General features: G+C 53.1%; 2 protein-coding genes across 3 annotated transcripts; one reads left to right on the forward strand and one right to left on the reverse strand.

Annotated features, from left to right (window-relative positions):
- Positions 1 to 21: 21 nt before the first annotated feature.
- LOC108151398 (cubilin homolog) lies at positions 22 to 13491 on the forward strand. Of its 2 annotated transcripts, none has more exons than XM_017279984.2 (17): positions 22 to 814; positions 1459 to 1565; positions 1626 to 3550; positions 3606 to 3802; positions 3864 to 4192; positions 4257 to 4366; positions 4662 to 4851; positions 4918 to 6238; positions 6298 to 7198; positions 7270 to 7427; positions 7492 to 9311; positions 9671 to 12008; positions 12073 to 12252; positions 12321 to 12468; positions 12545 to 12699; positions 12760 to 13054; positions 13117 to 13491. In XM_017279984.2, the coding sequence occupies exons 1-17, from the start codon at positions 257 to 259 to the stop codon at positions 13335 to 13337; spliced, it is 10953 nt and encodes a 3650-aa protein (XP_017135473.1). In that variant the 5' UTR covers positions 22 to 256; the 3' UTR covers positions 13338 to 13491. The 2 variants fall into 2 exon arrangements, with proteins under 2 accessions (XP_017135473.1, XP_017135474.1); XM_017279985.2 differs by having other exon boundaries at positions 12327 to 12468.
- On the reverse strand, positions 13351 to 14387 carry LOC108151404. Its single transcript, XM_017279992.2, has 2 exons — positions 13881 to 14387; positions 13351 to 13812 (listed from the first exon to the last, which is right to left on the reverse strand). Exons 1-2 carry the CDS (start codon positions 14298 to 14300, stop codon positions 13486 to 13488), a joined length of 747 nt encoding a protein of 248 aa, XP_017135481.1. The 5' UTR covers positions 14301 to 14387; the 3' UTR covers positions 13351 to 13485.
- Between the last annotated feature and the right edge of the window lie 4 nt (positions 14388 to 14391).

A 14391-nucleotide genomic window follows, 5' to 3' on the forward strand; every position in this document is an offset into this window, starting at 1 on the left:
TATTCTGATATTGATATTTAAAAGATTTATCTCGTATCACTGAGAGTATCGTAACCGCCCACTTTCCCTTTGGAAAATCTATAAATTCGGAGCCACAGCTCAATGTAGCATCAGTATCTGTGGATTTCATTCCGCATATAGTTAAAATTGTTCTTTTTGTGCTCTCGGAAATCGGGAATCAATCAAACACCCTGTGCATATATGTACATATACTCCTATCCACATCTGTGAGGTTTTATACTGAAAATGAGTGAATATGCGTTCTAATACGCTGAATTTATTGTTTGTTCTGGTGTTGTGCGTGTTTCTGCTGGAGCTGGAAGCGTCTTCAGATGAACGGGCAGAGCGGGCAGTGATCACAAGGCAGCAAAACGGCAATCTGCTCCTGGAGGCGGCACCAGATCAGAATGTTACCTTTCGACTTATGGGCGAGCAGGCCACGGTGATGATCAATGATGTGGATATACTCACGCTTCTCCGGCGACGCCTACAAGTGGTCACCGCTCGCCAGGTTGCGGCCAGACGTGAGCCGCTGTCGCTGGACGTGCAGAAGGACCAGTTCCGTGTGGTACAGCGAAGTCTCACTCGGTTGGAAAAGCGGTTCTTCAACATGCGGAACAATACGCGGCGTGGCGGACTTAACCAGCGGGTCCTGCGACGGCAGCTCCAGCGGGTAGAGCGTGTCTCGACCACTCTGGCGAGAATACTAGTGTTTCTGGCCAAGGACGAGTGCCTGTCGAGCCCATGCCAGAACGGAGGTACCTGCTACGACGAATACAGGGCCTTTCAATGTGATTGTGCTGCTGGCTGGCAAGTGAGTGCATCCACGGGGGCGTCTCAGTGTCATCGATTGGGGGCGTATTCATGTAATTCTCGCCAGTCACCTTAGAGGAACAGATTAGAGAATCACGTATACATATATTACTATGCATAACGATGTATATTTATGAAATCGTACCACACCTTAGCATACATACTGGATTAATCCACACAAGATATCTCAGAGGACTCCGTTTCTCTTTTAAAGGCGTCAAAACAACCTAAAGACGCACTCTAGAATAACTTTGCATAATTTGAGCTCCCCGTATTCGGAATAGGGGCTAAACGACTTACATATGTAATTATTAAACATAAAATTAGGGAAAGCAGGAAAAAAAGTTCATTTAATTTTATTAGTGTTTGTTTAACGACAAAGATTCGTACCGCCAAAGGTAAAAAAGATAATCACCGCTAAGCAGGGTATTATTAGTAAAGGTGGTACGTGCCAGCCTCCCGATCTGCATGGTTTCCTGTATAAACCTGTGCACCCCAACCTTACCTTATGATTACTATACCTTCAATACGAGTACGAGCCTGCAATGATCATTCAGTGTTGGTAAACTAGTGATTATATCCCGTTAAATCTGCACAGGTGCTTTGATGGGCAATTATTTTTGTTGTTAATTGTTTTGCTTGTAGGGCCCCACTTGCGAGGACGATGTGAACGAGTGCTTCGATTTGGCCGGCACCGATCTGGCTGCCTGCATGAACAGCGGCCGATGCATAAACACGCCTGGGAGTTTCCGGTAAGTAGAGTATCAGATCCATATATACAAGAGTATATATGTACATTAACCACATTTCAGTTGCGTTTGCCGCAATGGATACACTGGCACCCATTGCCGACTGCGCCAAAATAAATGCCTGGCCGGCGACTCGAGCGAAATGTGCGGAGAACATGGAACGTGCGTCCACTCCGTCAGCACCCCCGCCGGCTACGTCTGTGTCTGTGACCAGGGCTGGACGTGGGCCGACAACAATGCCACTACAGCCAGCGCTAGCCCCTGCACCCGGGACGTGGATGAATGCGTGCCCAGCATGAATCCCTGCCACAACGAGTGCATCAATCTGCCAGGCAGCTATCGATGTGGCGCCTGCCCGCCTGGCTACACCGGAGACGGCCGGCTCTGCCGCGACATAGACGAGTGCACCGTGGCAAACGGAGGCTGCAGCCTGCGACCGCGAGTGACTTGCATCAATACCGAGGGCTCGCATCTGTGTGGTCGTTGTCCAGTGGGCTGGACCGGCGACGGACGCAGCTGCACCGCTGCCGAGTCGAACTCCTGTGATGGCGAACGAATATGCCATTCCGAGGCGACATGCGAGTACATCTCTGGGACGGTCGTCTGCACCTGTCCACTGGGCAGCTACGGGCACGGATACGGCGAGGACGGGTGTACCAAAGACCCCAGCCGCGACACATGCGACCAGCATCTGTGCCAGAATAACGCCACCTGCATCCACATAGGACGCGGAAGCACATGCATTTGCCAGCCCGGATACAAAGGAGTCTTGTGCAACGATACGGATTCAGATGGCTGCCACCCCAGTCCTTGTCTGAATGGCGGCACCTGTCGTCTTTTACCCAGCAACCAATATCAGTGCAACTGTCCCGCCGGCTACACTGGTACGCGTTGCTCCAACCAGCGCTTTTTCTGCGGATCCACTCTTCGAGGACCCACGGGTCAGCTTCACTTTCCACCCAACACCGTTGACGGTGACTACCAGCCCGACGAGCGGTGTCCCTTCATCATTCGCACCCCGCCAGGACATGTGCTCAACGTGACGTTCACCCAATTCGATTTGCAGGAAAGCAACGACTGTGCCGCCGACTTCCTGCAGCTGCACGACGGGCCATCGCTGGCCTACAAGCTCTTTGGTAGATTCTGCGGCACCCAACTGGTCAACCGGAGCATTATCTCCACCCAGGAGCAGGTCTTCTTCTGGTTCCGCTCCGACAATGGCACTCAAGGGAGCGGCTTTCACCTTACCTGGAGCTCCCTACCCTTCTCCTGTGGCGACACGTTGGCCAACCTAACATTAGGCCAGAGTGGCATACTGCGATCGCCTGGCTATCCTGGCAGGACGCGTTCCGGCCTCGACTGTCGCTGGCAGCTGACAGCCCCCTACGGCACTCGACTGGTGCTGCGGTTCTACGACATCACGCTGGAAAGCGGCGGAGGATCCGCTGCCACTGTCAACTGTAGTCAGGGACTGAACAGTAGTTACCTGGCCGTATACGACTCGGATCGACAACTGCTGAAGAGCTGCGTGTCAGCACAGCCGGAACCGCTGTACAGCTCATCCAACAGCCTGCAGATCGATCTGCACACGGCTTCGGTGCGTGCCGATAGCTCCTTCCAGCTGCACTACGAGGTGGTGGCCGGCCAGCCGGGCTGCGGTGGAAGCTACATGGAGTCGCACGGCCGCATCAGTGGCCACATGGATGCGGAGGTTTGCCTCTACCTAATCGAGCAGCCAAGGGGGACACAAATAAAGCTGGAATTCGAGCACGTTAACCTGCTGCGGTCCGGGGATTGTCGACTGCAGAAGATCGAGATATTCAACGGACGCACCGATGAGTCACCCCTGATGCGTCGCCTCTGCGGACAGCCCGAGGGAAGCGAAATGGAGCCGCTGATATCCAGCGGTAATTTCGTTCTCGTGCGCTATGAGTATGCCCTAAACGGGTTGAGGCTGAAGAAGAGCTTCGAGCTGAGCTACAGCAGAGGTATTCCTTGTCCATATCCATTGTAAAGACGTACGTTTAATGCTTTTTATTGCAGTGTGCAGTGGAAGTTTCGGTGGCATGGCGGGCACCATCAAAACGCCAAACTATCCGCAGTCCTATTTGGACGATATGACCTGCACATTCAAGCTGGTCGGGCCACTGGACAGTCTGGTGAAGCTTACCATCAAAGACCTGTCGCTAGGTGCCGACTCGAATGCCATTGACGATGGCAATCAAACCAATTATTTAGACGTGAGTGCTATTCGCACAGCAGAGACTGAGACAACCTGCTGACATGACCATCACATTGCAGGTTTATCTGTCAAGCGATGAGAAGCGCCGTATATACAAGACGGGGGGAAACCTCGTGCTGATGGCACATACCAACCAGGCGACTCTCGTCTTCCGTGGATCCAGCAGTGGCCGTGGCCTGCTTGTGGACTACAGCTTTCCATATACGGGCTGCGGTGGTTATCTGACCCAAACTGGCACGAAGAGTATATTGAAGCGGGTCACAGGAGGCTTCTGTCAGTGGATCATTGATGTGCCGGGCAGGAAAGAAATCAAAGTAAACCAGATGATTATGCATGGCCAATTCTTCGTATATGACAATAGCACCAGTCCTGGATTGCTTTTAAACAGGTTCATATTTAAAACTAATAACCCAAAATGTAGCCATAAACAATGTTTTTCTTTTTGTTTTCAGCTATGAATCCGATTTTGAGGAATACTTCGATGCAGACCTTCTGACATTAATCGTCAGAGATATCAGCTCCCTTTCATTATTGCACATCTTTTACAGACAGGTGGAAAGTGGTAATACATTTGATACGGATATTTTTGTATAGTTTATTTGTTCCGCATTATGCGAAGTATAATTCGAGTTTCGAGAAGAGAATGCCATGTTCACGATAATGGAATGACCCTAATGGAAAAAAGCAAAGAATGAGCGCGAGATAGAGAGAGAGTAAGCGAATGCCAGAAAGGCTGCTGGTTGCACAGTAGACAATAGACTTTGACTTGTAGAATTACTTGGCAATACCGAGCTTTATCACCCGAAACACTCTTAATGTTTGATGTTTTTGATATATGTAATTATTCTTGTATCCAGATTGCACAGTAAGTTCCAGTCAACGCTACGGCATAATCAAGTCACCGAACTGGCCGCGACCCTATGGCGCATCGCAAACCTGCGAGTGGATCATTCGAGCACCGCTCGGCCAGCGCCTGGAGCTGGTTGTCTCGAACTTCAGTCTGGAGGCTATGGGGAACGAGTGCTACAGCGACTACCTGGAGATTAGGTATGCGCAACCAGAGGTCGCTGGGCTGACGCTGACTAATGCTCCTTGAATCGTGTCGTTCTACAGGAATGGGGACTCGGCCAAGTCTCCGCTGATTGGCAGATACTGCGGCACTCGGATACCCCCCCGGGTGCCCTCGTTTGGCAACGCGCTGTTTTTGAGCTTCGTCTCTGACAGCAGCGTGGAGGAGAGTGGATTCCTACTCAACTGGCAGCAGGCCGGCGAAGGATGTGGCGGCAAACTCAGCTCCCCCGTGGGGTCCATACACTCGCCGCATTCGATGGCAGGAAACCGTGGCGCCCTGGCTTGTGACTGGCAGATCATTTTGGCCGAGGGCTCGCGGGTGACCCTGCAGATCGAGAGTCAAGACGAGAACCTCTGCAGCGGTCATCTAACTATTTTTGATGGACCCACCACGAGCAGTTGTGCACTGCCGCTGCGGTGCAACGAAACAAGCAGCCACTCCAGTATTGTCCTCCACTCCAGCAGTAATCGCGTTCTCGTGCGGTACGACGTGGGCCACGACTCGCCCGACGGCACCAGTTTTGTGCTGGACTATGCCACGAACTGCAGGGTGCGGCTAGAGAATCTCCAGGGGGCCGTGGAAACGCCGAACTTCCCGGAGAACTATCCGCCCGACACGTCCTGTGAGTGGGACATAAGCGCCGGCGGTGGAAGGAATCACATTCATCTGGTCTTCTCGCATCTGTCCGTGGAGCAATACGTGCCCGGGATCTGTGACTTTGACTATGTAATGCTCAGTGACATGAAGGACGACCAGCTGCTGGAGGATCGGCGACTCTGCAGCAACGAAGGAGTGGCCCCTCTCACCAGTAAGGGCAATCGGCTGCTGCTCAAATTTAGCAGCGACGCCACGCTGCAGGCCAAGGGCTTTCGAGCCGAGTACAAGCGGATCGGTTGCGGCGAACACCTCCAGGAAATGGGCGGCCACTTTGAGTCGCCCAACGCCCCATTCAGCGTAGATGTGGACTGCGATTGGGTCATCAGTGCACCGGAGGGCAAGCAAATACGGCTGGTGCTGCAGGAGCTGTATATCAATCCGCCCCAGCGAGAATGCAGCGACGATGTGCTGTCAGTCTCCGCGCCGGGTGGGCACGTCCTCTACCGCAGCTGTCAGGTGGAGACCTCCTCGCAGACATTCACCTCGCCAGGCAACGAGCTGCACGTGCACTTCCACAGCAGCCCAACGGTGGCAAGGAAGTATTTCAGGGCCACGTATGCCCAAGTGCCAGCCAACTGCGGCGGTTACGTGCGTGCCAGCAGTGGGGTCATTGCCACGCCCGGTTTCCATTATGCCACCTCGATAGAGGCAGGCCGCGGTCCTCTCAACTACTCCTCGAATGTGGAGTGCCTTTGGGTAGTGGAGGTAAGTTCCCCGCCCCTTGCTGCATCCAGGAGCGCGGATTAATTCCTCTTGTGTTCTAGGTTTCGGAAAGCTATGGCATCCGGTTGTGGTTCGAGCGGTTCAACCTCACCAATTCGGCCAATTGCTCGGGCACCTTTGTAGAACTGACCAAGCTGGATGCGGACAACACCGAGCACTTCCTGGAGCGGGGCTGTGGCGAGGAGCAGCCGCTGATTCGCCTGGTTCACGGTCAGCGAATGCGGGTGCTGTTCAAGGCGCCGGCTGGGAGCTGGGGCAGCTTTGCCCTCCACTTTGAGCGGCAATGCGGTGGCGCGCTGTCGGCCGGCGAGGGCTACTTGAGGTCGCGCCTGGACGAGGACTGCAGCTGGCTGGTGGTGGCGCCGGAGGGCAGCAAGCTGAGCCTGAACATCAACCAGCTGGAGTGTCCCGGATGTGCCTCGAAAACTGCAGCGGAGAACTGCACGGCAGAGGTGGGACTGCAGCTGCTGAACGACGATGACCAGGTGGTGCTTTACAGCCTGTGCAGCGAGCATCCGGCGAATCTGGTAGTGCCCGCCAGCAATGTCCGTATCCTGGCCAAAGGCATCGCTCTGGCGGCGCAGTTCAGTAGCCTGGAAAACACATGCGGCGGCAACATCAGCCTGAGCTCGGCCCGCGGCAGCCTCAGCTCTCCCAACTATCCGGATAGCTACCCGGCGAACGTGGAGTGCCTGTGGCGCGTCGGCGTGAATGCCGGCAACTCCCTGGCGGTCACATTCGATGCTTTGAACATTGTGCCTTCCGAGCACTGCAACGAGGACTTTCTTGAGATGCGTTCAGGCGTGGACGAACGCCTGCTGGGACTCTACTGCGACCGAAAGATGCCCGAGCAGCCGCTGGTAATCCGCTCGCAACTGTGGCTCAAATTCCGAAGCATGCCCGGCAACAGTGCCGACGGCTTCAAGCTGCACTGGAGCTACGGTGAGTCTCCTCCAGTCTCCGGTGGGCTCCCTGGTCCCGTCCTAATATTCGCTTCGTGAACATCTCCCCAGTGCACGACAACGAAATAACGTCAGAGACGAATGGAACGATCGAGTCGCCGCCCATCTTTTCAGTTCGCGCAGTCGAGCAGGCCTTCAGTTGGCGCATTTTTGTGGAGCGCGAAATGGTTGTGGCCCTGAACTTTGAGGAGTACATATCCGGCCTCCAGGTGAGCCCTGGAACCCAGCAAAACGCTCTTTGCTCCACTAAATCTCTCGTATTCCTCCTAATAGCTGTTCGATGGCTACGATGACACTGCCCTGGAGATCGCCATTGAATCCTCGCCCTGGCAGTTCACCTCGAGCAGCAATGTCCTCTATTTGAGGACCCTTAACACGGATTTCAATGCGTTCCGCTTGAAGTGGAGCGTGGTCAGTAGTGCCCTGGTTAAGGGCAACAGAACCGTGCAGAACGATGAGTGCAACAAGGAGTTTACGGTGTCCGCCAGTGCGCGTTTGATGGTGAACTCCCCCGGCTATCCGAAGGGCTATGCCCCGAACCTGTACTGCCAGTGGACCTTCAGGCCCGAAGATTCCGCCCAGCATGTTTACACGGACCTCTATGAGGCCGATCTGGAGGTCTTTCCCAATTGCTTTGCCGACTACCTGAACATCCAGAGCTCCAGGGATATGAACCAATGGACGAATGATCTGCGCATCTGCAATGGCAGCAAGGGTGGACCACTCATCCAGCGATTGCACGGCACTCCCCATCTGAGGCTGCAGTTTAAGAGCGATGTCTCCATCAACGGACGAGGCTTCAGGGCCATTGTGCGTGCGACATGTGGCTCCAATATGACGGCTCCTGTGGCCACCATCTTAGACACGCAAATGAGAGCCGGACTGGCCATGGGCAGCAATTGCGAGTGGCACATCGAAGTGCGACCGGGCCGAAAGATAGAGATCAGCATAGCCTATGCCCGCTCAGCCGTCAATGTCCCATGCCCCGTTTACGGACTCATCTACGATGGTCTGGACGACAGGTCGCCCCTGTTTCAAAGCGGAAAGTTCTGCAACCAGATAGGCTTTAACAAGGACTCGTATCGCACAAGCGGCTCCCATGCGTACATCAAGTACGTGCTGCCCCCGCGGTCCGTGAATCCGGCGCACAACTACTGGAACATCACCTACCGGGAGTACAGCGAGTGCGACGGCGAGATCCAGCTGACCCAGCTGGCCAGCACGTACAGCATTACGACGCCTGGGTATCCCTACTTGCCGCATCCCCATACGGAATGCACCTGGTTGGTGGTGGCGCCGCCAGGCGAGGTCATTTCAGCCACCTTCGACGACCGATTCGATCTGAGTCTGCGCCAATGCGAGAAGGAGACCGTGGAGCTCTTCGATGGCTCCACCACACTAGCGCGCCAACTCCTGCACACCTGCCGACGGCCTCCAAAGACGCTGCGCAGCTCAGGCAGTCTTCTTCTGGTGCACTACCAGACGCAACTGGACGAGCCGCACGGCGGCTTTCGGCTGAACGTCTCACTGAGTGCCTGTGGCGGTCTGCACACTAGTGCGATGGGATTCATCAGCTCCGAGAACTATCCGGCCCTGGGGGGCTACCCGAGGCCGGCCGTCTGCGAGTACAGCATCAAGCTGCCGCGGGGCTCGTATATCCGCCTCAACATCAGCGATCTGCACGTGCCGTACAGCCCACAGCAGGGACAGACCAGTAACAGCAGCGATCGACTGGAATTCGTGGACCTGGCCGATGCGATCAGCGGACAGCAGACCCCTCTGATGGTACTGGACGGCAGCGAAAGCTACCCATTGGACGTGACCCTCAACAGTAACAAGGTGGGCATCCGCTTCGTGGCGGTCTCGAATGTGAACAGCTATCGCGGATTCAAGATTCGATACGAGCGGATAACCGGCACGTGCTCCCGCGAGGTGAATGCTGCCTCTGGCACCCTCGAGATTCCAGCCAATGTGCAATCCTCCTGGCTGAGACTCTGCCGCTGGAAAATCACTGTGCCCAAGGGCCAGAGCGTGCGCCTACAGTTCCTCAATCTAGCCGATATGCGTGCTGTCGCTCGTAATAATACCAGAAGGTGAGTGCACCGGGACTATTTTTGCATGTGAGTGTACCCTTTGAGACCATTAATCGGTTGCCGAACCGTTCTGCAAACACCCAGAACGGAAACAATTGGGAAATGGGAAGAAAAAGAGAAAATTAAACATTGCAACGACAGTGTAGGCTAAGAAATGGACAGAACACCAGAGATATCGTCTCAACAAATTGTAAATGGTAGAGATACAGAAAGAGATATCCATATTTTGGGGGGCAGCATTTAGGATATATGTAAGAGCCACCAAAGTGCTTCATTAAAAGCCCGTACATACAGGGATCTTTGCACATAATCAATCATTCACTAATGACTTAATATATCCTTGTGAAATATATTTACAGCGGAAGGAGGAGTGAGATTCAACCGCAGTTTTCGTTCTACAACGATTTCAACCAGCTGTCAAAGATCACCGACTTCCGGATCGATGCATACAACGGCAGCGGCATCATCGAGTCCAGCGACAACGTTATGCTGGTCAGCATCATCACTACCCAACTGGACCTCACCACCATACCGTTGCGTGCCCGCTACAGCTCCAGCGAACCGTCACAGTGCCCGCCAGACATTGGAGACCAGGCGGCCGGATCGCTGTCCATCAAAAGTCTCAGCCAGCTGCCTGTCTACTATTGCACCATCAACTATGTGGGGCTCAGCGGAACCACACTCACCTTCAAAGTGGGAGAGTATGTGTACTGGAGCGGGGTCGGTCCCTCGGTGGTCTTCAGAGACGAAGGCTTCCGCTTTGTCAATTACTTGTCCACGAATCTCACTAATAGCTATATCTCAATGCCTTCCACGCCCGGACGGATCACCCTGAACCAGGGAAAAAATGTCAAACTGAAGCAATTTCGGGCCACCTATCGCCGTCACAACTGCGGCGGTCAAATGCTTGTGGCCGAGGGCCTTGCCATAGAGCCACCGCAGCTGATGGCAACCGTCGGAGAGGATTATGGGCCGCTGGAGTGCGTGTTCTCGCTGGGTGCTGGCAGGGGCTATGTGCTTGAGGGAAACCTGAGCCTCAGCGACAGCTGCGACCGCGAGTACATTGTTATCTATGCGGGTCCCGCACTGGTGGCCCGCCTCTGCCGCGGCATGACGATGAACAGCACGCGTCTGGGCAAGTCTCATTCGAAGGTGATTTACCATACAGAAGAGCACCGGCCTGGCCGCAGTTGGTTCCGGCTGCAGCCCAGGCGGTCAGAAGGCCCCTTGGCAGGTAATGTGATTCGCGTCGACCAGAGAACTACTGCGCCCATATCGATCAATGGGACGGACTACAAGAACAACATGGAGCTGATCTGGGAGTTTACTACCAATGCGGGACTCTCCCTCTCGCTGCAGTTCCAAGGGCGCTTCTTCATTGAAACGTCCCCGAACTGCAGCAATGACCGGCTGAGTGTGCAGCAGAGCCAAGACCGGCAGGAGCCTGCGGGAGGTTGGTCTGAGGTGGCCAGCCTATGCGGCCGACAGTTTCCGCCACCGCTGCATGTGGAGGCGTCCCGAATGCGAGTGGTCTTCCAGACCAATAACAACATCACCGGAGACGGCTTCAGCTTCACCGTCTCCCCCAGCTGCGACGTTACGCTGCGAGCCACCGCGGAGCTGCAGACTCAGCGCTGGGACTGGCAGGCATTCCGCAATATGCTCAACTGCAGCTACGTGATCCTCACTGAAACCCAGGAGCAGCTGGTGGTCAGCATCAAAAGTGTGGGCCGCCCTTGGCCCGCCTTTGCCTGCACCAGGTCCTTCTTTAAGGCCTACCGCCAAAGCTCGAGCTCGAGCTCGAGCTCCGGCTCTGAGGAAGTGGAAGAGGAGCTGACGGAGAAGTTCTGCCCGGACTTTGAAGTAAATGGCTACAAGAGGCTCCGTCTACAGTACATGTCGCCCACATCGCGACAATTTAAGCTGCAGTACCAGATTCTCGGCTGCGGTGGGAACTACAGCGCGAACTTCTCCTTGCGCCCGCCGCAGCACGACGAGGATGTGAGGTCGTATGCCCACAATATGCACTGCGAATGGCGCGTAACGGCACCGCCCCAGCACGCCATCGTTCTGGAGTTCAAGTACTTTGACCTGGAGGAGAGCCGGAACTGTCGATACGATTACCTGGCGGTCTACAAGGGCAGCATGGTGCCGAACATTGAGCAGCGCGTGGCCCGTCTGTGCGGCAACTTGACCACTCAGCCGCCCACCATTATGGTGGACAGCAACCAGGCGCTAATTGTGTCCCACTCGGATTCATCGAACAGCTTTCGGGGCTTCCTGGCCAGTGTGCGCTTCGTCCCCAACTGCAATGAGCGCATCGCTCTGGACGATGATCTCCCGCGGATGAGCCTCGTGCGAAACTACAAGATGAATGCCTTTGAACAGCTGTTGTGCATCTTCAAGGCCAGCGCCACGCCTGGACATCGGCTGTCCGTACAGCTGAGACAGTTGCAGCCGTTTGGATCCTATCGGGGATACCTAGAGATTGTTGACAGCGACGCCGCAGAGAGCCAAAGCCTCGGCAAGTACTATGACCTGTCCGGCAATCGTACAAAGCTCTTCAGCTCCTATTCAGATCTGGCGATCAGGCTGAGTGGCACTTCCACCTTGGCGAGAAACGTGAGCTTCGAATTGATTCTGCAAATGGAACGCACAATCTGCGGAGAGACCGAATATCAACTGCGTTCGAACGAGGTGGGTTCAGGTCGCTTGAGGCCTTCGCAATGTATTCTATAAATTTTAAATTGACTTTTGGCAGAGCATCAAACTGGGAATCCAAGGAGACAACGGCACGAGGAACTATGAGGGAAGCGTGCACTGCTCTTGGTCGATTCGATCAACGGTGGAGGCGGAGATCGAGATCCGGTGGGTCAATCTACGGGATGTGTCCCAGGTGACGGGAAAATGCCTGGACTACTTGCGTTTATCCGAATCGTGGGTAAGTTGTTTCATTCCAGCGCAATCATAGGAACAAAGTTTATTAAAAATATTAAACATTTCAACCAGCTACAGTCGCCGCAGTACTTTTGCGGTCAGTTCAACAATACCCTCAAGAGGTTGTCGTCTGCCGAGAACTTGAATTTCCAACTAACATTCCATTCCGAAGAACTGACAGACTCCACTGGGTTTGAGTTGGTAATCAGGCAGAATACACGTAAGCAGAAGCCATACTTGTACTTGTACTTGTACCTGGGAAACAACTTGTGATATAAATAATGTGCATTTTTCAGCTTGTAGTCGCAACTACACGGAGCTGAGCCAATCCATTGAAGACAGCGCTCTGACCAACTGCACCGTGGACATTCGAGTGCCCGAGGGCTACAGTGTGACTCTGAACCTCCTGTTTGTGTTGTTCGACATGGAGTCTGGTATGAAGTACCTAAACGTGAGTAATTCCGCCAGCCGCAGTGAAAACCAACCATAAAAATCACTTCTCCCACAACAGATAAGCGACCTGAAGGCCAATCAGACAGTCTTCCACACGAACAGATTCCTTGCTAGCCCCACAGTCAAGTTCACGTCGACCAATCAGCTTCGCATTGCGAGCACGGGCATTGCTTCAATGCGATTCTTCTACTACTCCACCAGCAACGATTTGCCCAACGGCTGTGGTGGCGACATCTCTATGGGGGGTGGCTTTGGTAACTTGGCCAATCCCCCCTACGACAATCGGAACCACTCACTGTGCACCTGGCGTATATCAGTGCCAGCAGGCAGCATCCTGAGGATCAGTTTCACGAGTATACATCGCGTCGGTTAGTTTTAGCTAACATCAAGATAACATCAACTTTTTAATTTCCAGACTTCAACATGGGCTCGGAGACCAATTGTAATCTGGATAATATTAAATTCTACAAGGTTCTGCCGGATGCAAGCGAGGGCCTGGTGCAAACATCCTGTGGATCTACCATTCCCGACGACTTTGACGTTGGCAGTAATCGTGCCGTAATCGTTGCCAAGAAGTCACCTAATTTTGATGGACTGGGATTCCAGTTCTCATTCACCCTCAAAAATGTCAGTTAGACAAGGCAACTTATTTCTTAGATATTGTAGAATTTATAAATTTACTTTTGCAAGTAATCAGTACAAAAATACATTATGAATTTAGTGCTGAGATAACTATTTGCACCAGCAAAGGATAAATTTCATAAATGCCTAATGGGCCCTATAATTATAAGTTTATATTAACTGATTCAATAACTTTCTTTTTTAGTTTGCCAAAGATTTCGATATTAAAGACCAACTGGTCTAGACTTCTTCGGAATGGCACGATACGTGCAGTGTCTTCAAAGGATTGCCTTGCGCGCCGCAAACGATAATGAATCTCATCCAAATCGTGCCTATGACTATTCGCTAATTCAAAATCAGTGGAGACCATGGCCGAGATCAGGCTGGCAAACTCGTCGGAAACCTTGTAGTTGTAGCCAACAGAGGCTTTCCGCTCAAATGCCTCGTTGCTAATGATCACATTGTGGGAGGCTAGCCCGGAGTCGCTAGACTGAAGTGAATAAAATGAAAATGAGTTGTTGTTTAATACAACAATGCGTGCCGTCAGGCTGTACTTACGGTTGGTAACGCGCTGGCCAGGCAATAATCCCGGCTCGGTTTCAGTAGGAAGCGATTGGATGGCTCACACTTTGGAGCGTACTGATAGCCCTCTCTAGTGCGACGGAAGCATGGATGACGATCGAGCAGCCGCAGGCGCTTTTTGACGGTCAGCGACAATTTGTAGTTGTTCACAATGGGCAGCACATCTTTTAAAAATTTAGAGCAAGCTTCATGAGGTGTCAGATCTTGAAACTCGGCTATATCCGTGGACCATCCATTCCAGGAAGAAACATCATGTATGTACAAAAGCCGGCCAAAGCGGACCGCGTACTGAATCAAGCATTCGTGTAAAGGTGGAAAAGTGTTCTGCAACGGCGTTGATCCGGTGGTTGTTGCAATTTGTGCAATGAAGACCTCTCCATCTACAGTTTCATTCATGGTGTGTTAGTAGTACTTATTATTTTAATCAAAGCGGACACACTTTAAATTTAATAGTTGTTCTTTTCATACATCGATAATAGTAAAGTAT

The sequence above is a fragment of the Drosophila miranda genome, chromosome XR (assembly GCF_003369915.1).
Source record: "Drosophila miranda strain MSH22 chromosome XR, D.miranda_PacBio2.1, whole genome shotgun sequence".
Taxonomy (NCBI): domain Eukaryota; kingdom Metazoa; phylum Arthropoda; class Insecta; order Diptera; family Drosophilidae; genus Drosophila; species Drosophila miranda.